Below are 25,425 nucleotides of genomic sequence, written 5' to 3' on the forward strand. Positions count from 1 at the left end.
GAACCACGGCAGCCTCATTGGAAAGTGGGGGGGGCCCAGGAGCCATGGAGAGTGGGCTGCCCTGGACCAAGAAAAGGGGCTATCTCTGTCCCAACTCCACCCTTCCTGACCTTTCCATTCCGATTGTGGATCCGAAACGGGATTGTGGGGGAATTGAGCAGCAGTAAGAACTCATTCTCAAACATCTTCTTTTTGAGGCGCTCGATGGCCCGGCTCTGCCCTTTGTTGGCTTTCTGTAGGGGACGAAGCACAGATGGTTTCCCTCACGCTCAGTCCCCACTACACACTCAGCAGCTCTAAGCACAACATCCCCCCCCTCCATGTATTAATCATGATTTTTAAATTTTTTTTCTATATTTTATGGTGCTTTGGCAGCTCGGGGGGCCTAGCTAGGTGAGGAGAAGCCACTCCTCCCAGGGCTGGCCAACTCCTAAGGTCGTAGATGACTCCCCCAAACCAACCACCAGAATCCAAATCCCCAGCCACCCCTCAAAGGCCTCTCACCCATCAAGCCAGTACTTCCTCTGTCCTAAATTATCAAGGTCAGGGACTAGAGACCACCCTAAGGCCCGAGCCCCCCCACGTAATTTGAAGTCGGCAATGCTAAGTTGTCCCCCCACCCTGCCCTCCTTCTTCCACAGAAACCTAAATAATGCGGTGGCACGGTGACCCGTGTTTTCCGATTCTGCCTCCTGATGACCCTGAGGCCTCCCCCTGTGTAGTGTGGTAGACCCCTTCTCTAGGGAATTGTAAGTAATAAAAATATCTCAGGGGCATTAGACTCTCTGCATTGTTTTAAAATTTTTTTTCTTTTAATATTCTTTTAGTTGTCAATGGACCTTTATTTTATTTATTTACAAAATATATGCAGTGCTGAGAATCAAACCCAGGGCCTCATACGTGCCAGGCAGGTGCTCCACTACTGAGCCACAACCCCAGCCCTGCATTGTTTTTTGATCACCTCTATAAATTAAATCCTGGGTACAATAGAGACACTCTGCTTTAAAAACCTCAGCCATGTCATACGAGGTGGCACATGCCTGTAATCCCAGTGGCTTGGGAGGCTGAGGCAGGAGGACAGCAAGTTCAAGGCCAGACACAGCAACTTAGTGAGATTCTGTCTCAAAATAAAAATAAAAAGGGCTGGGGGTGGATCTCAGTTTTTGAGCACCCTTGGGTACAAGTCCCAGCACTGGGGGAAAAACATAATAAAATGCATAAGTATACTTGTATCTTTACATATATACCTCTAAAAATATATCTATATACACACGCGCATGTGTCCGTGTACATTTTGCAGAGCTGCCTTCTCCACTGGATGAAAAGCTCTGCTAGGTGTCTGGGATGCTCCTTGTAGCTAGTGGGGCTCAGTAGGCATGGGCTTGACTGAGCAAAAGCCTACGTCTGCACACTTTAGGCAGGAGGAAGGCATAAGACCTGCCAGCCCCCGGGCCTGGGAAGAAACATGCATGCAGGCTGCCCCTGGAGTGGAGATGATGGGCAGCAGCAGATGGGGAAGGAGGTGTCACTGCAGCAGGCTGGGGCCCAGCCCTGACGGAGGAGGACACCTGTGCTGGCCAGATGTACCCCATTGCCTTCAATCCTAGCACACTCCCCTGTCCCAAATACCCCTATAACTGTGGTCTTCTTTTCCCTGTTCAAAGAGAGAGATTCTGAGTTGAAAGGACCCTTAGAGGTCATTTGGTTACTTATTCATCAACAGTTAATACATGAAGCACCTACTGACTACATGCTAAGTACTAGGGGCACAGAACTAGAGAAAACAACCCACTTACTGGTGTTCAAATTTTAGGGAGGAAGAAATAAAGCTGACCAAGCTGTTATAGTCAACACCAGTCAAGCAAAACCAGCCAGGACTGGGAGCAGGGCACCTAACCCGGATTATGGTGAATGGACACTGGAGGAGGCTTTCCAGAGGAGGCGAGGTGTAAGCCAAGCCTGGATGGAGGAGGAAGAGACCAGGCCAACCAAAGCACTCCATGCCCTACCTTCTGGTCATTGGGAAGCCTCCATCAATGTCCTTTCCTCTAGCCACTGTTTTCAAATGTAAGAATTTAAGGCTATGCATTTCCCTCTAAACAGTGCTTTGGTTGTATCCTCTGGGTTTTAACATGTGCAACTCCCATTTTCGTGTTGTTCTAAATAGTGCAGAGTTTCTTTTTTTGATTCTGTAAATTAAAAGTTTTAACTTTCCAGTCATTCAACTAATATTCTAGCCTTTGACTTCAAATTTTACAGCAATGTGGTCTATGGGTGTTACCTGTAGGCTATTGTTTTTAAATTGAAATTTCCCTTGTGGCTTAATTGTGTGTGTGTGTGTGTGTGTGTGTGTGTGTGTGTGTGTGTGTATTGAATCTGGGGTACTTTACCACTGAGCCACATTCTCAGGCCCTTTTTATTTGAGGTAGGGTCTCTAAGTTGCTAAGGGCCTTGCTAAATTGCTGAGATTGACCTCAAAATTGTTATCTTCTTGCCTCAGCCTCCTGAGTTGCTGGGATTATGGTTGTGCACAACACACCCAGCTCTTGTGACTTAATATAGGATAAATATTTATGAATGTGCCATATGTGACAAGAATCTCAGCACTCTGTCAAGGCACAAGCTTCTATGCATTTTTAGACCAAACATGTTAATTGTGGCATTGAGGTCCCTTCTCTCCCTGTTTATTTGCCTACTGGATCTGTCAGTCCTTAAGAGATCTCCCAGGCCTTTTCTTTTACATAAATCCTGCTTTTCCTTAAGAAGCCCTTCTTTTCTTCCCTTCACTAAATTCTGAGCACTCACTCCTTGGCCTTCCCACTATCTGCTCAGAGCTGATCTGCCTTAGTCTGGGGCTTTCTCTTATCACAGACATAGAGGGCTCCAACTCTTGTGTCCTGCCTCCCTTAGCAGATCCTCAAACCTCACAACTGCCCCTCTCTGTCCCCCATCCCCAGCACCCCTAGCTCAAAGGGACCCAGTCAAAATGGTCCCAAGGCTCAGCTGCCAGGTGCTCCTCACCTCCTTCTGGATTTCACTCTTGAGGGCAGAGATCTTCATTTTCATGTCCTCTAGCTCATGGTCTGGGAAGGGGTGCACGTGGGGGCTGGCCTCGGACTCCTCGGGGGATGGGAACACTAAGTCGGCCAGGGGGATGTACCACTTACAGTCATACTGCTGGTGCTTCCTGCAAACAAGCCCAGAGGGAGACGTGAGCCACAGGGAAGCTGGCTCTTCAGTCCTGAACCACTGGGCCCAGAACCAAAAAATGACCCAAGCGGGATCTACTGAGAACTCTGCAGAGGTAAGAATGATCGCAGCCGGAGGAGCTAGATCAGGAAACACACACATCGACCAGCGGCAGTCAGGTCTGGGGTCGGCCAAGCAGTGAGGGCTCCTCACTTTGTCGAGTCTTCAGATCCAGTAGGGCTGGTGTTTTTAAATATCCCAAGTCACTTGTTTATTAAGAAAAACAAAAGCCTTGTTGATTAGATTTATACTTTCCTATTCCCCATCCAATACGCTTCTCTCCCTTCTAGCCCATCTAGCCTTAGGCTCAAAGTCATTTTCCTTTAGGGTAGATGTCGGATACCAAGATGTTATTCTAGATGCCAACTCTGATTAACAGGAGGTCACACAGGGTACTGGATTAAAGATTATAAAGCTACATCCAAGCCTAGTGAGAAAGAGCAACATGGTTGATTCATAATGTCTGCAATGGGCAAAGGACTCAGGCAGAGGTACATATGCTGATTATTGCCATCTCTGCTTTAGAACTATCTCGAAGGTGATCTAGTTCCAGGGAGTCATGCCCTTTATTGAAGCTCATGAAGATCTTTCCTTCTCTGACTTACTCCAGAACTTTAGATTTGTACCTCTCATTCCAGTTCCTGATTGCTGCAGTGAGCACATGGCTTATCTGCCTCTATACTGCACAGCAGTGTACTTGGCACATAGTAGGTGATACGTAAATGCAGGTGGATGAATATGTGGATAAATACTGAAGAACCTTTCCTGCTCAAGGCCCGGTGCAGACCCACACTACTGAGATGGAGGTAGAATGGAGTTTTTAGTTTAGATTAGGGTTCAAATCCCATCTCCTCCACTTCTAGTGATCTTGGGCAACTTAGTAACCTTCTCTAGGATTTTCATCTGTGAGACGGGAATAATAATAAACATTTTGTGGCATTGTTGGGAAGATCAGAAATCATGTATTCAAAGCATTTGTCACAGCACCTGGCATGGCATAAGCCCTCGATAAATAGTGGCAGATTTAATGAATATTCACAGAATTGCAGTTAGCAAAAAATTTAGAGATGTCTAATAAAAGGAGAAGGCTTAAGTAAATTATGGCATATCCACTTGTAACATCATACAGGAAAGTATAATGATGATTATGAAAATCAGGCAGCAACGGGGAAAATGCTTATGACGTGAAATAGATGAAGCAGAGCCCCAAATTGGGCATTCACTCTGATTACAATTATATGAAAGAAAAAAAACAAAACATAATGATATTTAAAAAACTGGGAAGGAAATATAGCTGCAGGAGACAGGGGCTTATGTTTGTGGGCCTGACAGCTCTTTTCTATATGTCCTTATATTATCTTTATAATTTAAAGCATAATTTTTAGAAAAAGGCTCTGTAGTGAAATAAAATTAATTAATATACTTTTTATAAAGAAAAAAAAACACACAGATTACCCAAGGTTGCTGAGGGCTCTACAAGAGCCAAGTGTCTGGTTCCCCCCACTGTGACCCTGGACCCCCTTCCGCACACTCACCCTGCAGAGGTCTTCTTCAGCTTGGCGCACAGCAGGACATCTGTAAAGAGGAAGACATGCCGCAGCTTCCGGGAGCTCTCCGACATTTCCACCAGGAAGCCGTCCTTCACCAGCTGCCGCGTCTGAAGGAGATGGCACCCCCCACCCCCAGCCTGCTCAGAGGTGGATACAGCTGAGGGCCCAGGCTGCACTGGGGACATGGCCCTGCTAGGGAGGGCAGAAAGGAAGGGCTGTATTACCTAGTGGTTAAGAGCACTGGCTTTGGAATCCTGAGCTTGAACCCCAGATTTTGCCACTTCTCAGCTGTGACCCCAAGCAAGCTCCCTGGCTTCCCATATCTCAGATTTATCGCTGTACCAGGAGGAGAATGTTATCTACCTGATAAATCAAGATGGTGCATAGGAAATAGCATGGTGCCTGGCACTTAGAACGTGATTGACAAATGGTGGCTTCCCCACAGCTCTCAACTAGGATGGACCCTAGTTCAGAATGACCTGGTTTCTCTAGCCTGAGCCGAGAACATCCTTCATCCTCAAAGAGCCTCCTAATTGAGTCTGAGAAGTTGATCTATTTTCAGTTCAACCCTGACCTGCAGACCACTCAGGCCTGTTTCCACTACTTCTCAGTGGATTCATGAATCTCCCCTCGTGGATGGGAGATGCTGGGTTTCCCTCAGTGGGGCTGTAGCAGTCCTAGAGTCACCTCTTGGAGTTTCCTCCCTCTCATCCTCAGAGCCAGTGGGCTTCTCTGGAGCTGTCGCATCCTAGCCCAGCCTCCCTCATGTGCACGACACACCGTGTGACCTACATATGCTGCAAGATGTGGGTGAACATGTTGAAAGGATACAATTAAGACGACCTGAAATTGATGGTGCTCTAAGCAATCTGGAGATTTCTGAGCTATCCCCAGAGTACAACAAACTCAGATATTCTGGGGCGTTGCAAACCAGGGCTGGGAACTGCACACAGAGATAGTTCCATGCCCCGTTAGTCATGCTCCAGACCCTGTCCCTCATTACTTCTCTTCCCAGGAGACACTGGAGGCTCATAAATGTAACAAAGGAGCATAAACCCAGTCAGCCTTCACTCCTAAATGCCACTTAATTACCTCTATTGGACAGGAAGCACGGTATCTAGGCCAGGATGCTGACCCATGAGGGTCACTGTCCCTCCGATTCTTCACATTGCTTCCCCTCACTGGGCTACCTTTCCATCAAGAAGGGTCCCCAGGAGAGCTGCTGTGCCAATCTAGGCACTCACAGGGAGCATCTCAGCAGCCTGGGCGATCTCAGAAATCATTGAGGCCAGGGTGTTCAGTTGTCAGCTCATCCCCAGCTCCAGCCTACCTGCTGTGCAGGCCGAGCTGAAGCTGCTCACAGTTTCTGTTCCTTAACCCTCCAGGGAGAGCAGCATACCAGAGGGGTTGTTTGCACCTGGAGGGCCCCTTCTCTGGTATGGGGCACAATGCTAGAGGCTTATAGCCAGATAGCTTCAATCCTGTTCTGACCCTAATGGCTGAGGGACCTCATGCCAGACCTGGAGAGACTCTCCAGGTTTCAATTTCCGCTTCTGCCTCCCTGGGTTATCCTGGGGATTAATGAGACACTGGACTTAATGCTATTTAGACCAAGGTCTGAAATGCTACAGGTAATGGTGGCAAGCAAAGACTGCAGACCTCACCTTGGCTGGCAACCAGAGACAAGGGGTAGAGAGGTACAGGACACTTGATAGTGACATGCATGTATGAAAGAGAGCAGGGGCATTTGGTCAAATGCCTGCTCCTCAGCCTAGGTGTGAGGCCAGGCAGGGTCTTGAGCTCACCTCCCCCTTGGGAGTAGTGACTGCAGTCCGGCGGGGGTCAATGTCTTCATTGATGCTGGACAGGAAGTTCTGAGAGATGCGGAGGGCATCCTGTAACAGTGGGTAGTCTGGGTGGTCCACAGGTGTGTGCTTCAGAAGATCCTGGGAAATGAAGGGGGCGGGGTGAGTTGAAAAGGATGATTCTGGGCTCTGTAAAATAGTGAGTAGTACCTAATCCTCACCAAAAGAATTCTGAGGTGGGCACTCAGGAACCCACACTCTAATCTGGTCATGCCTATTAAAAATCTGAACTAAAAATTAGGGTTGGAGCACTCAGGGTGAGGGTAGTGATTCCGATTAATCTTGCTGCATCATGACTGTAGCCTCATCTCACCAAGCAGCTGAAAGACACCCCTCTACCCACCCCATAGCTAGCTGCTCCCAGAATACCAAAGACCAGAAGTGCCTGCCTCCTAGGGAGCATTTGGCCAAATATCAAGCTTAGTAGCCAAGCTATATTTAGGCCCTGGCCCCGTTGGCATGGTTACTGCAGGCCAGGCAGGCGCAGTTGAGGCCCAGGGACCCTCTGCTCAGCTCCCCAAATGGGCTGTTCTCAGTGACTCCAGCACCCTCCCTCCAAACTCCTAACCCCTTCCTAGCCATTCAGGGGGCTTGACACTCACGTGTAGGACCAGGGTACTCCGAGTAACTCGGTCAATGGGCTTGTAGAGCAGAGCTGTTGGGGAAGGCAGGGAAAGGAGACAGAATGGTGACATATAAGGAACAACTTAAGACATGGGAGCTGGCTTCACCTCACAACCCACCTTGTTGCCCCATACAAACACCCATTTGCAGGGAGCCCCAGTGCATTCCGCAGTAACCTGTCCATCCACTCTCAGTCCCAGGGCATGCCATGCCACAGCAACAGGCGGACACACAGCCCCGGCTCCCTTACCGCCTCTGCCTCTGCATCTCACCGCCCATCAGACAGGACTTCTTTTTATTTGGGGGTTACAGGAAGACTGAACTCAGGGGTACTTAACCACTGAGCCATATCCCCAGCCCTATTTTGTATTTAGAGACAGGGTCTCACTGAGCTGTTTAGTGCCTCACTGTTGCTGAGGCTGGATTTGAACTTTTGATCCTCCTGCCTCAGCCTCCCGAGCTGCTGGGATTACAGGCGTGTGCCACAGCACCCGGCCAGACATGACTTCTTTGAGGGTCATCTCCCAGACCCTCCTGGCCTGGTCCAGCTCAAAGCAGATGCTCCTCTGCATGCTCCCCCACCTACACCTAGCCAAGCCCCTCAGGTCCAGCACACTCCAGGACTCTGGGCTGGGGAAAGGAAATGTTTTTTCAGGAAAGGCAGCTTCTCCATTCTCATGCTCCTCCAGTCAGAGGCCTGGCCCACCAGTGGGCGCAGCATGCTTTGCTCTGACCCACACATCTGGCCTCTTCTTTATGAAGAAAGACTTTTCTACATGCCCTTGAACTCCCAGGCAGAATGGGAAAGGCTGGGGGGCCAGGAGGCAGGCCAGACCTCAGCACCAAGTCTCTGCCAGTGGCAGCCTGAGGAGCAAAGACTTCCTGAAGGGATTTGATGGGGTCTTGCCTGTGGCAGTCCCCAAGAGGTTGGGCAAATGCAAACTCAGCCAGGTCCCCATGAGCCACACCCATCTGTGACCCAAACACATGAAGAATGCTGGGATTTAGTGGGGACAGGTGGAGGAAGCAGCTGGTGGCCCAGTACTTCCAAACATCCTTCTCACGAGCAGCTGTGCCCCGCTTCTCCCAACATGGTGGTTTCAGCATCGGTCCTGCACCCAAACGCCCCAGTCCATGGGCGAGACCTTTGGTCTCCTGCCATAGGAGCAGTAAGAGGTAGGATGCTGGTTTGGGAAGGACCTCAACTGGGTTTCCCATAGGACTAGGTTGTGCCAGATCCCACTCATGCCCTCGCTAGTCCCCAAACCAATGTGTCCCCTCCAAAAGCCCTAGATATAAATACCCTGTGAATTGCTAAGTAGACACTTCAGGGAACAATCTGCTGGCGACAGAGAAGATGCGGTCTCAGCGGTGTGCCAAGAGTCTTATCTGCAGTCTTTGCCTGGCTGCCCATTAGAATCACTGGGGGAGCTCTTAAAAGAAACAGATGCCCACCCCCCACCCCATCAACTAAACCCAAGTCTCTGCGGGCGAAACAGGGGAGCAGCACTTTTCAAAAAGCTCCTTTGCTGATTCTGATGCCCAGTCATGGTTGAAAGCCACTGCTTTATGCAAACACACTTTCTATGGCTGATTTGTAGCCCTTTCTTATCTAGCAATTTCTGGAGGCCCTCTCCATGGGCGATGGAGGCTTGTTGTATCCTGGGGCAGTGAGGTAAAGCCCAGTTACCAGCTCAGGGGGGCCTCACTTCTGAAGCTGCTTTAAGGCACCCCCGCCTACTTGTGGCTCAGCCCATCTTCAGGGTTGGTAGGGGGGAGAATCACCAGAAGAGAACCCAGAGACACACAAGGAAGTACAAGGTCAGCAGACACCTGCCAGGGTGGGCCCTTGAGTTCCAGCCCCCGGGAAAGCTGATACTGCACTGTCAGCTACTCCAGGCCTCTCTCGAGTCCCAGGAGGAAGAGGCTTCTGTACAAATGGTGGGTTGGGTTTCAGAGGGGTTATTAATACGCTTGTAGTCACCTCAAGGGTCCACCTGACAGGGGCTGTGGAATGTGACCTGCAGCCTCAGCTTTGGCCGAGTGGGATGAGGACAGCTGGGAGGAAAAATGGAGAAGGAGGGACAGGAAGAGGCTCTGGAGTCACAGTTAGATGCAGAGAGGAAGGGCAACCCAGTATTTGTGTTCCCGTGGCCCCTGCACGCCTGCATCCCCTGGGGGAGGAGCTCACCCTTTGGCCCGGGAACTCCTGCCTGTTTCCCGGCTCTGGTAGGTGAGCCTGGTTTCCCCCCGTGCTGTACCCACTGTCCCTACTCCTCATCATGCCCTCTGGCCCAGCATACCCTCCATCCCACAGCTTGCAATGCTTGTCTCTCCCCCTATTCCAGAAAACCTCTCCCTGGACTCTCCCAGGACTTTTGCAAACAACACCTTCACTTGCCCCATAATCAGACCCCTGGCATGAACATGCTGGTCTCTCTTTTATTTGCTGGGAATTTGCTCTGCCAGATGGTACTGAGTTAACTGCTTGGTGTGCTTTAACTTTCTGTGATTCGAATGGGGAAGCAATTTTCATCGGCCCCAATTTACAGATGAGAAAACGGAGGCACAGAGAGATCATGTAATTTGCTCATAATCACAAAGCCTTAAGTAGTAGCTGGGTTTGGGATCTCAGTTTGCCCATAAATAATAATAGACCGCTTCTAATAGTGAGCTGTCTTTTTCCCTCAGGAGAGCGCAACGTCTGTAAAAGCTAATTGAATGACAGGAGGGTTCTCAGAGAGATTTCCCAAGAGTAGGTAAGATGACCCCTAGTTACTAGGGTGAGCCCCCTCCTTAAGAGCTGGCTTCTTCATTCTTCATTCCCCACTTTGAAGCTGACTTCAAAGATGGCTTTGCAGGAACCAAAGAAACCCTGATAACCAGGTCCTGGGCCTGTTTCACAGAGACGAAGCTTTCTTTGTGGAGGGAAGAGGAAGGAAAGGACTGACCCCCTTTCTCTTTTAGGGAAGCAGAGCTAAGACCTGACCAACTCCTAGGCCAGATCGAAAAAGAGAATGTCCCCTCGCTCTCTGAACAATCCAATTTCAAGTCCTGCTCTCCTCTTGATCCCAGCCTGTCAGAATCTGCTGAAAGGCAGGGGACTGGCAGGACAGCTTCTGTCCTGAAAGTAGAGTGCTCAGAGCTGTCCACTGGGGCTGCTGGAAAGGCTGCCTGCCTCTGAGGCTGCTTCTGTCATGAGCAGACTTCAACACAGGTCAGCCCAGGAAGGTGAGGATGAGGGGGTCCTGCACAGCGTCCCCTGGGGGAAAGAGCCCAGGAAACCTCATCCATCATCTCTCCTCCAGCAAACAGCACCACCCCCCTTTAGTTCAGCCTTTAACAAGGAGCACTGGGTTACCACGGAGATAGGAAAGCAAAGTGATTGAGAAGAGCGCAGACAAAAAATGCCTGGTGGCAGGGAAGAAGGTCCTAAAACCAGCCACCTGCTGCTCCGACACACATGGGCCCAGAGCAGCTGGCCCGGAGGCCACACTTGCCCCTCACACCCTGCCCAACGTAGCTCAGGTCATCTCTAAGGTGCTCCTTGCCTTGGAGAGCGGGACCCACCTGCTTCTGGACGCCTCCCTGCCTAGGCCGGCTTTGGCCTCCTCTGAGCAACAGCTGGGCTGATAGCACATGTCTGTCCTGGGACCCTACCCCCACCACACATGCTTGGGGTCCCTTTCATTAAGGGGTGGGTATGTGACCTTCACAAAGAAGCAGCTGCCACACCCCCTTCTCCCAGAGCTGACCTTCTGTGCTGAGTGTGGGAACCTCAGCTCCAGGGTCTCCAGAGGCTAGCAACAAACCTCCTGGGAGGAACCCAGTCCCTCCCGGCTCCCCCAGCACGTCCTGAGAGAAGGCGGCATGTGCACAGAGCACACAATACCCAGGCTGCTCAACCTCCTCTCCTATCTCCGGAAACAAAGAAACTCCCAACTTGTCCCTCCAGCCCAGGCTGGCACGCTCTTGGTTCAAGGCACTGCTGTCCACACCCTCTGCCCCTGTCCACCAGGCCCCTGCCCACCCTCTCCCTGGCCTCAGGGTTCTCTTGCCTGCAGGTACAGCCTGCCACTTCATTTCCTTAGGAAGTTGCTCAAAGCCTCTCATGCACGCATTTAGCCACCAGTTCCCCACAGATCCTTGTGGGGGAACCTGGACCCTTCCGGACTGGCCCTTCCATTTCAAAGCCCCCCTGCCCTGAGCAGTCCCCAGACTTCAACTCCACAAGCCACAGGGCTGTGCACACAGGTCCAATCACTTGCCCAGCCTCCATTCTCTGCTGCCCCCCCCCCCCAATCCTGATGGTCACATTTAAGCCCACTCCAGCCAACCCTCCGCCCCCGCAGTGGGTTAATTCACACGGCCTCCCATGGAGAGGCGCCTGGGTTACCATAAGTGCAGTTACAGCAGAAGCGAATGATGAGAAGAATTTCCATGGCAGCCTCTGTTCCTGTAGCAGGGGCGTGTAGCCATCGCTCCCGGCTCCCCTCAGCAGCCCGGCCACTCGGCCACCTTGCCGGCTTGCTGCTGCACAGCCTCCAGAATCAAGCAGCCGCTTCCTTCCAAGTGCTCCTCCAGCAAGAGGGAGGGCGGGAGGCGCGTGGAGAGGCAGGAGGAGGGAGGGGAGGGAGGAGGGACCCAGCGCCTGCTGGCATCCTAAGGAGGAGCACGTTTGTAGCTGGCCCGCTGCCTGGGGAGGAGAGGCTGGATTCCTCATGTGCGTGTATGAGGACGAGCCCGGGTGCACGGGCATGTACACACACACACACACACACACACACTCTCACACACAAGCAGGGAGGGCCTGGTGTTCACACACAGCCCATAGTTCGCAAAACCAGACAAAGGAAGGTGACCGTAAAGCAGCCCTATTCTCCAAAGTACCTTCCATGGTGACTGATGTGTGGCTGTCCTTGGAGTCCTTGGGCCCTTTCACTTTGAGTTCCTGCCAGAAAGAGGAGAAGAATCACTACCTGATCTGTCCAGCTCTCCCCCTCCCCCATTGTGAGCATAGCAGGAAGAGGGGCTTTGAAACGCAGGGAGACAAAGGAGACCCAAGGACATGGGGTACCTCTGCCTCACCACCTAGATTCCCTGGAGCCTCCTGAGTCCAGCTGCTGGGGTGTAGGCAAGAAAGGGCAGTCTAGGTACCAGAATCAGGACTATTTGGTAGGATGTGCTGAGGCAATGGGAATTCCTCAGCATTCCCATGAAGCCCCTCCCCGGCAATTCTTAGGGCCTCCCAGAGACTGAGAATGGATCCCACCCCCTAGTGACCCCTGCAGAAGACACTACTCGGAGATGTGTACATATCAGGCCCAGGGCAGCCAGAGTTTGAATGGACTAGCACCAGGCCAATCCTTGGGGCATTCAGTCAACTCCTAGGGTATGAATGTCCCTGAGATGAGAAGGGGTCTGCACACCTGCCCAGGGGGAGCAGGGAGGAGGAGTGCCTGGGGCAGAGATGCTAAAGGTCATAGGCTACACCCTCCCCATACAGCAGGGTCTCACTACCACCCCAGCCCCCGACACTCCCCATCACCCACGTCTGTTCTGGGACACGAGAGAAGACTGCAGAGAGGAACAGCCACAATGGCTTCCTGGCACCCATGCCAAGTAACCCAGGAATGAGTGCTGGAGACGAGATTCCAGGGACAGTTTATGGGATCCAAACCTTTCCTATCTGCTTTAGAGGGAGAGGGACCCCAGCCCTTGCCAACAGGACAGTGCAGCCTGCCATTGGAGCTGAAATGCAATCCCCATTTGGCAGGCTCAGGGCACAGAGCCTGGGCAAGGAGTGTCCCGAGAAGGCAGGGGCGAGGTGAGGCCAAGGTCAGGTACCCTGGTGATACTGCCTGCTCTGCCTGGAGGAAGGAAATGCCCAGACAGCAGGAGCTCATTTCCTATACTAACTGTTTCTAGACAGAGAAAACCCCTAGGGACTGAGCTTGGGGGGTGCCTGGTGTGTGTGTGTGTGTGTGTGTGTGTGTGTGTGTGTCTAACTCAGCTTCTCCAGGCTGCATCTCTCTCCCCATGCCTGGATTCCCAGCTTGAAGGAATTTTGTATCACACCCCCCCCTCCAGTGCAGCCTGGAGGTATGAAATCACTCCTGCTGCAGAGGAGAAAGGCCTAATTGCAGTAATTAAGTGGCAGCGCCAGCAGGAAGCAACATCGTCATCCAGTGAGTCAGGATGAACAGCCACCTGGCGAAGGGCCATGGGCCTGGCTCTGCCCTCTGGGACAAGCCATCGTTGAGAGGGGTTTAAGCATGGGTGCAGGGAGTTCTGCCCATGCACAGAGAACAGGCAATAAGTCCAGGCTAAGGGGGAAACAACACTCTCTAGACACTCTCTGGACCATGCCAGCCCAGGGCATCCAAGTAGCTGTGTCAGGGACACTCTGAACACAGATCAGGGAGCTCAGTTGGTTTCTGGGGAGGGCTGGAAGCTTAAGGGGAAGCACTAGTTCTCTAACCTCATGACCTCACTTAGAGGGACTTCCCCACCCGTCACTCCATCCTCCTGAGAAGAGGGTAACTCAATTGACCCATGGGTTTGGGAGACGGAATGGAACCCAGGCCTCCCCTCGCTGTACTCTGAATTAGAAGGGAGGAACCTGTGGCTTGCCATTCCTGATAGATTCAATAGAGAGATACATTTACTTTCAGAGGTGAAGCATTAGCAAGTCCCATGTGGCTATGGATCCAAAGCCACGTCTTCCAACCCGGCTTTTTCTAATAACCGAGCTGACATTTTCATCTCTATCTGTCCAACTCTTGTGCGACCTCTAGGTTGATTCCAAACCTGGGCATAACCCATAGCCCCCGTAGTTTCAGGAAAATGATCCCATGTCTCACCAACTTTTCTGCCATCAGAAGTGAGACTGGGAAAGCAAAGGGACTAGGGGGACTTTCTAGTAGGACTTCCAGAACTATAAAAGTATATTGTCTCCCAGAAAGAGGTTTCCTGGCCCTGAATTTGAACTGGGTGCTTTCTACAAGGCCAGTGGTTAAGGGGTGTCTCTGGGGTCTTTTTTGAATAAAGAACAAACTGGGCCGCAGATCCTGGGAATCCTATTCTGATCCCCTCCCTGCCACTTTCTGGAGAGAAGTGCCATCGGCAGGCAATGCCATGCTTCTAGGTCTTGAATCTTCCTGGTAGTAAAAAGTTACCCAGGAGCTCGTTAGAGTGTAAACTGTGGGGCTGCACCCCAAGACTTCTGAAATCAGAAGCTGCAGGAAAGGTGCCTGGAGATCTGCATTTTGAATAATGCTCCTGCTAGTTTGAGACAAGGTGCACAAGTCCAAACAGCTCATTCCATAGGAGAGGAAACAAAGGCCAAGAGAAAGGAAGTGACTTGCCCAAGGTCACCATCATATAGCAGAATACTGCCTTTCTTTTTTCTTTTTTTGCCTTCTCTATTCCTCTCTCTAACCCGAAATGGAATTAAAAAAAAAAAAAAATCAAACCAATTGATATTTTTATATTAAGAGGAAAAATGTCAGGTGTAAGAAAGCAAATATCAGGCTAAGCGTGACCCATGAGGGGAACGGCTTCCCTGACTGGAGAACAGGGAGGAAACAGACAAAAGCTGGAAGGTTCTGAGCTGCCCGGGGTTGTTGTGTGGGGGAACTTCCTACCTCTGAGATCTTCTGGAACTGGTTGTTGGACTGGCTGCACTTCTCAGCTGTCTCCAGAGCGACTTTATAGTTATCCACAAATGCTTTGTACACACCAAGCTGGCTGGCCTGCAGGGAGGAGACAGAGAGTGGAGAGAGAGGAGGGTGGCAGGGGGCTGGGGGAGGATTAATGAATGGATGAAAGCTTAACCAGAGCTCCTGGAGCTCCCTCAGCACTGGGAACCTCTAACTCAGCTCCAAAGGGCTCGCTGGGAATGCGAGGAAAGGCAGGATGAACATATTACAGTATCCTTTTGAACTTGACAGTTTCCATGGAAACGGACTCAGCCAATAAGGTTAATAAGAGGGTACTTGGGGGGAGGAGAGCAGGGCAGGGCCTTTGTTGGCAGGCCAGAAATTCGACTCATCATAACATTTGGCTTTCTCTAGCACCATCTCAGGGTTGAAGCCCCCTCAAGGTCTCAGTCCTCTTTCATATCCTGTCATTAGCAGGAGCACAGGGAGACAGGGGAAGGGGGTGGACAAGGTGGCCTGCTCAGTTCCCCACTCCCCATGCTGAGTGTGGGGCACAGCATTTAACGGGGCCCCCAAGTCCCCGTCTCCTGCCTCACTACATATCTGCAGACCACTTGGGACCTAACCCAAAACTTCCCCTGACTTGCGACCACAAAGAGCCTTGCCTCCTCGGGGGAGCAGAACAAATCCTGTCACCCGCTTTCTGTAAAAGGAGAAACGAAGGCTCCCTCGTTTGATTCCTTAAATATTTATGGGACGTCTCCTCTGGGCCGTGCATACATATTTTCTCCAAAGGATGGAAATTCAAACCAAAGCCACAATGAGATACTATTGCATACTGGTCAGAAGGGTTGAAATTTAAAAATTAAATGCTATCAAGGGTTGGCAAGAATGAACTCTTATAAAGTGGCATGTAGGTATAAGTTAGTACAATTATTTGGAGAGGAACTTGTCAATAATTAATAAAGCTGACAACAGGCATGAGCTGAACCTACTGCACAGCAAATTCACCTCTAATTAGAAACCACAGTACTGGTTGGGGATGTGGCTCAGTGGTAGAGTGCTCACCTGGCATGTGTGGGGCACTGGGTTCGATCCTCAGCACCACATAAAAATAAAATAAAGATATTGTGTCCACCTAAAAAATTAATATATATGTATATATATATATGTATATATATATATATATATATGTATAAAGAAACCACAGTACTATGTTGCCCCACACAATGGCCACGAGCTACACATGGCTACTGAACACCTACAACATGGCCAGTGCAAATTGAGACGTGTAAAATCTACACTGGATTCCCAAGACTCAATGTAAGAGGATGTAAATTACCTTGCCAATTTTAAAATATAAATTAGATGTTGAAATGATATTTGGATCTGTTGGGATAAATAAAATATTTTTAAAATTTTTTTTTAAATTGTAGTTGGACACAATACCTTTATTTTATTTATTTATTTTTATGTGGTGCTGAGGATCGAACCCAGAGCCTCGCACATGCTAGGCAAGCACTCTACCACTGAGCCACGACCTCAGGCCCAAATAAAATATATATATTTTTTTTTAAAGAGAGAGTGACAGAGGAGAGAGAGTGACAGAGAGAGAGAGAGAGAGAGAGAGAGAGAGAATTTTTAATTTTTATTTTTTTTTAGTTCTCGGCAGACACAACATCTTTGTTGGTATGTGGTGCTGAGGATCGAACCCGGGCCGCACGCATGCCAGGCGAGTGCGCTACCGCTTGAGCCACATCCCCAGCCCAATAAAATATATTCTTAAAATTAACATTACTTGGGCTGGGGTTGTAGCTCAGTGGTACAGCACTTGCCTGGCATGTGGGAGGCACTGGGTTCGCTCCTCAGCACCACATAGAAATAAATAAATAAAAGTATTGTGTCCATCTACAACTAAATGAAATATTTTTTAAAAATTAACTTTACCTGTGTGTTTCTTCCTTAATCTTTTATTGGGGGGTGTGGAGCAGACTACATAACGAGTATGCCCAGTGCCTGGCATCAGTGTTTGATTGTTTGTTTATTGTGGTGCTGGGATTTGAATCTAGGGCCTCACACATCCTAGGCAAGTGCTCTACCACTGGGCTACAGAATGTAAAAGAGGATGTAAATTACCTTGCCTTTAAAAAAGTGAAAATAAGGCTAGGGCTGGGAATGTAGCTCAGTGTTAGAGGGTTTGCCTAGCATATGTGAGGCCCTGGATTCAATCCCTAGCTGAGAGAGAGAGAGAGAGAGAGAGAGAGAGAGAGAGAGAGAGAGAGAGAGAGAGCGCGAGCGAGAGCGAGCGCGCGCGCGCGTGCGTGCACAAGGGAGCTCTGCCAGGGGGAGAGGGAGGATACTAGAACATTTAAAATTATATATGTGGCTTGTGACTTATTTCTGGTGGAAATCACTACTCTTGAAAAGCCTGCATGTGTGTGTGCCCAAGATACTCACTGTCTCCCTCTTCTTTCTTATAGTGGAAGGGCTGGAAACAAATGCTCATAAATACTGGAATTCAGACACACACAGCAGTTCAGATGAATGAACTAGATTTATATGTAGCGATACCAACATCTTATGAAGCAAATGTTGACTGAATTGCAAAGTGTGACATATGTATAAACCTATGCACATTTTGAAGGTACATGCAGTGTCATAAAAAGATATAGATATGCAGTAAAAATATAAACTACAGTATATAAGGTACACATCAAATGCACAAGAACAGCTGCTTCAGAATAAATGGGGAAGGGAAGGGAAGATTTCACCTTCACCTGTAAGAAAGAAAGAAGGAAGAAAGGAAGAAAGGAAGGAAGGAAGGAAGGAAGGAAGGAAGGAAGGAAGGAAGGAAAGATAGATATAGATATATTTTATTGTTGTTGTTGTTAAGAAAATTTTGCCAGGGACTGGAGGTGTAGCTCAATAGCAGAGGCCCTGGGTTCAATCCCCGAAAGAAAGAAAGAAGAAATGAAGGGAGGAAGGAAAGTAAGAGAGAGACGGTAAGGAAGTTAGTTTTGGTATTTATCTTCCAAGTTTAATATCTGTTAATTCTGGGAGGTGCCTAAACAGTTGTCTGCTGTTATTCTCTAGATTTTCTGGTTTAAATGTCTTTCTGATGAAGTAGCAAGGGGATACAGCTGTTGCCAGGCTTTGTCAGAGGCTTCTACTTCCCCGCCAAGGTGCTAGGAAAAGCAGGCTGTCCCAGAGCCCAACTCTGGTCTACGCTGCTCCCTGAAGAATCCTTGGGCAGTTCAGGGATTCTGGAAAGAGGCTGGGCAGGGGGCTGGGTACCCTATCAGCTGGACCTAGAGCCTCCCAGCACCAAGACAGGACTTTGTGGAAGTTGGTGGAGCTGGGAGACAGGGAAGCCAGAGAGGACAGTGAAAACTGGGATGCCCGGAGAAACCAAGGCCAGAGCAGTGCAAGTCTCAGCTGCGCCCACCCCCCAGGGGGCGGTGGGTAAGACTTTTCAAAAAGAAAGCTTCTGGGTGGGGGCAGGAAGAAGTGGAGCTCCTGTTCTTCTGGGAGAGTCCTGGTTGTCTGTGTCCCAGGTTGTAGGAGATGCGCTAGACAACTGCTTCCTAAGGCAGAGTGCAAATCACTGAAGCCTTCTTCTAAGAAAAGGCTCTCCATGCCCCCCATTCCATGAAAAGGATGAAGCCTGGTGGCCTGGGCTGGCTGGCTCCACTGAGCCAGGAGCAGGGGCCATTTGTGCATAGGCTGTGTGCAGGTGTCATGGGCCATCCTAGGACTGCTGTCTCCACAGTCACCCTAAGCATGGAGGGCCCAAGTCCTAGTGTGCCAGGGTCATTAACTGGAAAGTGGACGTTGCTTGGAAACAGCAGCTTGGCACTGGAGTGATCTCATAAAACAAACAGCAGAGATGCTAATTCCCTTCTCTCGGTAATGAATAATCAAATATAGAGAGACTTTAGCTGAAAATAAACTGCCTCCAGATGCCCAGCTTACCCCAGCTCTATCTAGGCCCTGCCAACCCCATAGCCCCAGGAGCCTCAGACATAGGTTCATGAGGCTGTGGGTAGGAATCAAACTGAGAACCAGCCCTGTGGAGCTGAGTCCAGAACAGGAGGCTCTGTTGACAGCAGGGTCCAAGTGATAAAAAGAACTAGAACAGCCTTTCCACTCTCCTCTGGCTACTCAGCCCTCACCTCTGGTTGGCTCTCTTCTGCCCTCATGAAGGCTCGGGAGAGGCTTCCCCTCAAGTCAATCACTTTAGACTCCTGGGACCAGAAAAGGATGACTGAGTGTTCACCATCTCTGTGCCAGGGAAAGCATTTGGGTCCACTAGAATCAGAGGTGTGACGTTCCCTTGAAATAATGCCTTCTGTAGGTGGCACATGCCTGTAATTCCAGTGACTCAGGAGGATGATGCAGGAGGATTGCAAATTCAAGGGCAGCCTCAGCAACTTTGCAAGACCCTGACTCGAAAAATAAAAGGAGGCTGGGCATGGTGGCACACGCCTGTAATCTTAGCAGCTTGGGAGGCTGAGGCAGGAGGATCGTGAGTTCAAAGCCAGCCCCAGCAACTCAGTGAGGCCCTAAGCGACTCAGCCAGATTCTGTCTCTAAATAAAATACAAAAAAAAAAAAAACAAAAAAACACAAAACAAAAAAAACAGGGGTGGGGATGTGGCTCAGTGGTTAAATAGGGGAGGTTTCATTCTAGGACTGGCTTGAGGAGCTCTAGCACAGAGAGAGAGAGGGAGGTGGTGGGAGGAAGGTACCTCTTCCAGAAGTACCCATATCCATGGGCTATTCCCACCGTACCTGGAAATACTCCCAGGGAGTCAAGGTTCCAGGCCCAGATGCCCCATAAAGCACACACACCAAGGCTTGCACCCAGGACTCAGAGATGACTCAGGCCTTCAGGAGGCTAAGAGGGCTCAGGCTGGTTAGTCCTTTCCCAAGGCCCAGTTCATTCGCCAACAGCCCTATCAGGACCTTGCATGGGGTTGCTCCCTCCGTGGGAGACTCACCAGCTTCTGGAAGAGGTGGCCCATGGTGACCTGGCTGTCCCACTGCTGCACCTTGGGACAGAGGTTGTCATAAAACTCCTTGTGGATCTCATAGATGTCCTGGATCTTGTAGAAGATGGTCTCAATCTGCTGGATGGTGAGCACAGGCTGGGACGTGGTGGCTGTGGCCTTCAGGGGTTTCATGGGCTGGGAGAGGAAGAGAAAGAAACAGCAGAGGTGGAGGTGAATAAACCAGAGTATCAGCCCAGTGCAGATCGTGGCACTGATTAGTGCTTTGTGCAGCCCAAGTACTGCCTCAACAAGGCCACCAAAGGAAGGGCACCTGAAACGTGGTTTGTACGTTGGAGCAACTGTCACAGGCCCCAACAGGCCATCCACAACAAGGGTGAACGGAGAGCCAGAACCTGGCCCAGCAGTCAGCGCACAACCCCCACCCTCATCTGAGCTCACAGCATCTGGCTCACGGCCCCCTATGGGTTTGCAGATCGATTTCACAGGATCTGCATCTCCCACAATGGCCTCATACTCTGAGTCACAAGCTTTCTTGACACACTTCCATAGGAGGGAGGGTTGCCTGGGAACACAACTACTTAGCTGTTTCCTTTCAAGAAAAAGAATGTAGTTCTAGGACTTGAGGATTCACGACCAGCTCAGATTCACTGATAGTTCAGCTTCCTGTCACCTCTCACAGGGAGAGGAGCAGGTAGCATACACACCACCCTCCTACTTCCCACACCCGTGGCAGACATTGCTAAACGATTGTAATGATCTTTCCCACGGAGCATGGCTGCGTTCTCAGGCTCTCTCTCAATGCCCGAGTTGACGTGAAAATGAAACCTATCTATCATCCCCACTTGTCTAAACCAAGATGCGCCAGGACCTGCCAGTGGAGAGGTGAGGGTGACAGACGAGACGATAACACAGAACCATTCTCCAGCACTGCCTGGGATAATGCAGCCTGGGTACGCTCTCTTCAGTGTGACCCTCTATATTTTCTAAGTCGCCTACAATAAAAAGCTGGACACTCTAGTATACAACTCTGGTCCCAACTACTCAGGAAGCTGAGGCAGGAGGATCACTGGAGCCCAGGAGTTTAAGACCAGCCTGGGCAATAGCAAGATTCCACTGCAATCAATCCATCAATGAAATAAATAAGAGTAATAAAATGGATAAGTAGATAAAAATCACCTGCCATGAGTAAATATTCCTTTTACAATCAGAAACCCCCAAAGATGCCCAGACTGTACCATGAAGGCCCTGCAGGGGGACAGGGTCTGGAAACCTGCCATATGGAGAAGACGTGGGGGAAGGTACATTTACCTGGAAGAGAGAAGCCTGAGTCAGATATGGCTGATATTCTCTCTGGTGGCTGTGTGGAATGGGGACCTAGACTTCGTTTGTGTTACTCTGCAGACCAAAGAGCCGAGGGGAGAACTGAGCCAGGTTTGAGCTCCCTGGAGCCATCCCCCCGCACTGTCTCCTGGATGAGGTAGTGAGCTTCCCAACAGGAACAGTATTCTAGAAGGGAAGGGACAACTCCCCTGCTGAAAGTGCTGCAGGTGGGGACACCCACACGGGGGGACACCCACACGGGGGGACACCAAAGCTATGGCTGGCTCCCTCCGAGCCACGACCACCTGCTTGAGCTGGCCACAGCAGCCACACCTCCAGCCAGGCTCTACCCCATCCTCCCTCTGATGGTGGCAGAGCCCAAGTTGGTCCCCAAAAGGAAGTCTCCTCTACTCAAACACACACACAACACTCTGACTCTGGGCTTCCTCTTCCTCTGAGCTCTACAAAGTCCAGACACAATGATGGAGGCAGGAAAAAGCAGACTCTCTTCTGCTGACCCTCTCGGTGCTAGAACCAATGACCTTCAGCATCGAGTCCTTGCTGGGAAGTGGGGGTGGGGCTCAAGCTGGGGCAGGCCAGGCCATGTGGGTTTGAGTTCCAACCCTGCTATTTAATAGCTGTGGGCAAGTCACTTACCAACCCTGGGCTTAGCATCACCAGTGGCCTCATTTGTAAGTGGGATAGTATTACTTTTTCAGGAGAACTGACAGGAAGATCAAAAGCCATGCTTTACATGAAATATCTAAGATGTGCCAATCAGCAAGTGTTAGCTGCTACTATTACCATTATTCACCCCACATATAATGTGTTGCATGTCCAACATGAGGCTAGGTCTGGGGTATTCAGTGGTGCATAACACACGCACAATTCCTGTCCCCATCTAGGTCAAAACCTAAATAAACAATCAAACATTTCATGACACAGAGCAGTAAGTGCAATGAAGGAATTAGGGAGGGGACCCTCTGAGACAGGATGGTGAAGGACAGCTTCTCCAAGAGGGGACATTTACCCTGGAACAGAAGCATGGGGGCCCAGTATTGCAGATAGACTTCCCTAATGCCTGGTCCTGAGGTAGGAATGAACTTGATGAAAAACAGGAGCTGAACAGGACCTTGAGCCATGTGCAGTGGGTAAGGGGAAAGAGGGGGTTAAAGCAGAACTGGATGCCTCCAGGCAGGGCCGGATCACACAGGGGAAGGAGTGCAGCCTCCAGTACTGGGGATTATACCTGGGGGGCACTCTACCACTGACCTACATCCCCAGCCTTTTTTATTTTTTATTTTAGGATAAGTTCTCACTAAGTTGCTGAGGCTGGCCTTGAACTTGGCATCCCCCTGCCTCAGCCTCCCAAGTTGCTGGGATTACAGGTGTGCACCATTGCACCTGGAGAGAAGTACAGCTTTGATGGTGCAATGGATCATGCACTGACCCATATTTCCCTGGGGGGATACAGCACGTGAGTGATAGAGGTCAAAAATTCAGATTATTTTTTACAATCCATCATTTCTGCAATCTATTTGAGTAAATCAGATCAATACAAATAAAAACAATTTAGGAAATAATGCAAGATGGAGCTATTACCCAACTTGGACTATAAATATCAATCAGGTGGCTACAAGGTTGTGCTAGAATAGTTCAGGGGCTTCACAAAAGAGACAGGCAGGAGCTGGGCCTTGGAGGTTGGGAAGATCAGAGCAGGTCAGGGGCTGGGGGCTAGGTAAGCTTGCAGGCAGGGAAACAGAAGGTGCCAGGAGAAGGCATACTGTTCTCCCAAGCCCAGGCAGAAGGATGCAGAACTCGCCCTCGGGTGTGAGTTTATCATCTCTCTGCAGGATCCAGTGGAGGGGCCCAAGTTGCCAAAGTCCCAGAACCACTCATCCTTGACCTGCTTTAGTGCCATCCCCACTGCAGAAGGAATAAAGGAAATGAAGGGAGGGGGGAAAGTCCGGGGAATGCAAAAAGGATCAGATTTCTCAGAAGCTGCTGGGGAAGCAGACACTCATCTGCTGCCCATACAAAGACAAGGCACAACTACTCTGCTTCCTCCTAAACTTCCCACTCAGTCTACAAAAGGGGAAGAAAAGGAAGCTCGTTGGTGGTCAGTCACATGGACTGGCCTGCACTGGGGGCATAAACGGTTCTCATACCAGATTGAGGACCTTTGCTTCTACCCTTGATTTCATGTGTGGGGATGGGGAAGGGCTAGTCCAGGTTCTTAAGGCCTGTTATTTTTACAGATAAAAAGATATAGGCCTCAGGGGTAGGAGGGGCCCAAGGGCCAGGCAACCCTTACTGAGCTTTGACCCAGCACTTCTCTTTTGCCACAGAGCTAGCCTTTCGGGTACCTCCTGCCTCCTCCTAGATCCTGCTGCAGAGAGCAAGGGTGGGACCCTGGCTCTCCATTTTCTCGGGGAAGAATTCTTAGAGACAACTCCCGGGCCACCTCAACCCTGGCTCTTCATTTCTTCCTGAGGGCTTCTGCATGTCTGCTTTGTCCCCCAGCAACTGGCCTTTCAACACAGGGGAAAGAAACCTGCCCACTTCCTCCAGTTCCCACCCCAGAAGGCCTAGTGGCTGTCAGGCGTGTCTGCTAACCTATCACCTGGGCTCCTCCTCACAAGCGCCCAGGGAGGAGAGATCATTGAACTGTTGTACAGATAAGAAAGCTAAGATGCAGAAGGACTCTGAACTCCACAGCAAACTGCCAGAGTGAAAGTCTAGGAGAAGAGGGCCAGTGGGGACCGTGGTGGCCACCCTGTCCCAGTGGTGGGATGTGCTGTGGACAGCAGCCCCACACAGCACAGGCAATACCCAGAAACCCAGCCCCAGATGCAGAATCACAGCACATTTGGTTTTCTGCTTCCTTCACTACCTCCCACCTCAGCCCAGGTTCCCAGACCTTGCTTGTAAAGAGTCCAGCAGGAACCAGGAGGGTTCCAGAAAATCACCAAGCCTGACCTCAACCAGCACCCCAGGGACTGGAACAGGTGTCCCTATGTGACGTCCCTGTCTTCCTGTGTTATGTACAGTCTTGGGTACACACACTCAGCCCTTTGCATATCAGGAAGTGTGAAGGGGAAAACACACACATACACACACACACACATACACACACACACACACACACACACACACGCAGAACAGTGGGAATGGGGCAGGAGGGGAGTATGTGCTGAGTTCCCTGTCCCCCCAACGAGGAGCCAGACAACCCCAAAGAGCAGAGGGTTTAACTCTCTAGTAGCTGACAGGGGAGGACTCCTGGCTCACGGAAAGGGGAGGGCTTGACTCCTTATCTCTGAGGTTTATCCTCTGAGCCTATGGCTGTGGAGCGTCCTGTCCCCTCTTCCTGAGCCCTCTAGCTAGCTATAGACCTGGCCTCCCAACCCAACCCTCCCTCACTCCCACTGGCCTCTGCTCAAGACAGGATCAAGGAGGGGCCCAGAATGAACAATTTCAGGGGAGGGGTGGAGAGGATGCCCAGCCTCACAATTTTGCCTTTGAGGCATAAGCTGTTGGAAAGGCAGGGCAGGGAGGAGCTGTCTTGGCCCCTAAATCTGGTCTCTTTGCCCAGATGAAGAGACCTAACAGGGGCGGGATAGCATCGGAGTGGCAGGCCTCTGATGAGGGCATACCACCCCTTCTTTCAGGGAAAGGGCTTGACGACAGGACAGGATCCTAGAAGCCCTAACCCGTCTTCTCTGCCATCACTGGAGACACTAACCGTGTCATGTAATGCTCAGGTTCTGTTCTAAGAGCTGTACGTACAAATTCATGTCATCCTCATAACAACCCCATGAAGAGAGCACTATTTGTGTACCCAGTTTACAGATGGAGAAAATGAGGCACAGAGACTCATTCACCTGCTGAGGGCCAAGAGCTAGTAAGCAGGCAAGAGAGGATCCACAGCCAGGCAGTCTGATTCCTTTTGGGTAGGCACTGTTAGTAATGACAATCGTGCTCTCTTTGGGAGGTGGGTATAGTAACCAGTATATAAGGTATTCTTATGTCTGCTTGATGGTGTGCCTGACTCCTAACAGTTGAGTGTCTTCAGTATCCAGAAAGGTATAGGTCCCCAAGAATCACCTGACCTAACCCAGGAAGAGAAAGAAGGTAATGGCATTGCT

At 50.3% G+C, this 25,425-nt stretch overlaps 1 protein-coding gene across 3 annotated transcripts in view; it reads right to left on the reverse strand.

Annotated features, from left to right (window-relative positions):
- The window catches only part of Abr (ABR activator of RhoGEF and GTPase), a 191,907-nt gene that overhangs the window by 43,940 nt on the left and 122,542 nt on the right, over positions 1-25,425 (reverse strand). For all 3 annotated transcript variants that reach the window (XM_077800377.1, XM_026388843.2, XM_026388844.2), the window contains 8 exons: positions 19,949-20,134; positions 14,935-15,042; positions 12,179-12,239; positions 7,267-7,319; positions 6,605-6,745; positions 4,785-4,906; positions 3,022-3,187; positions 111-233 (listed from right to left, as the gene is read on the reverse strand). In XM_077800377.1, coding sequence (XP_077656503.1) covers positions 111-233; positions 3,022-3,187; positions 4,785-4,906; positions 6,605-6,745; positions 7,267-7,319; positions 12,179-12,239; positions 14,935-15,042; positions 19,949-20,134 — 960 coding nt within the window. The remainder of the gene's footprint in view (positions 1-110; positions 234-3,021; positions 3,188-4,784; positions 4,907-6,604; positions 6,746-7,266; positions 7,320-12,178; positions 12,240-14,934; positions 15,043-19,948; positions 20,135-25,425) is intronic.

This window comes from Urocitellus parryii, chromosome 7, assembly GCF_045843805.1.
Source record: "Urocitellus parryii isolate mUroPar1 chromosome 7, mUroPar1.hap1, whole genome shotgun sequence".
NCBI classification, from domain to species: Eukaryota; Metazoa; Chordata; class Mammalia; order Rodentia; family Sciuridae; genus Urocitellus; species Urocitellus parryii.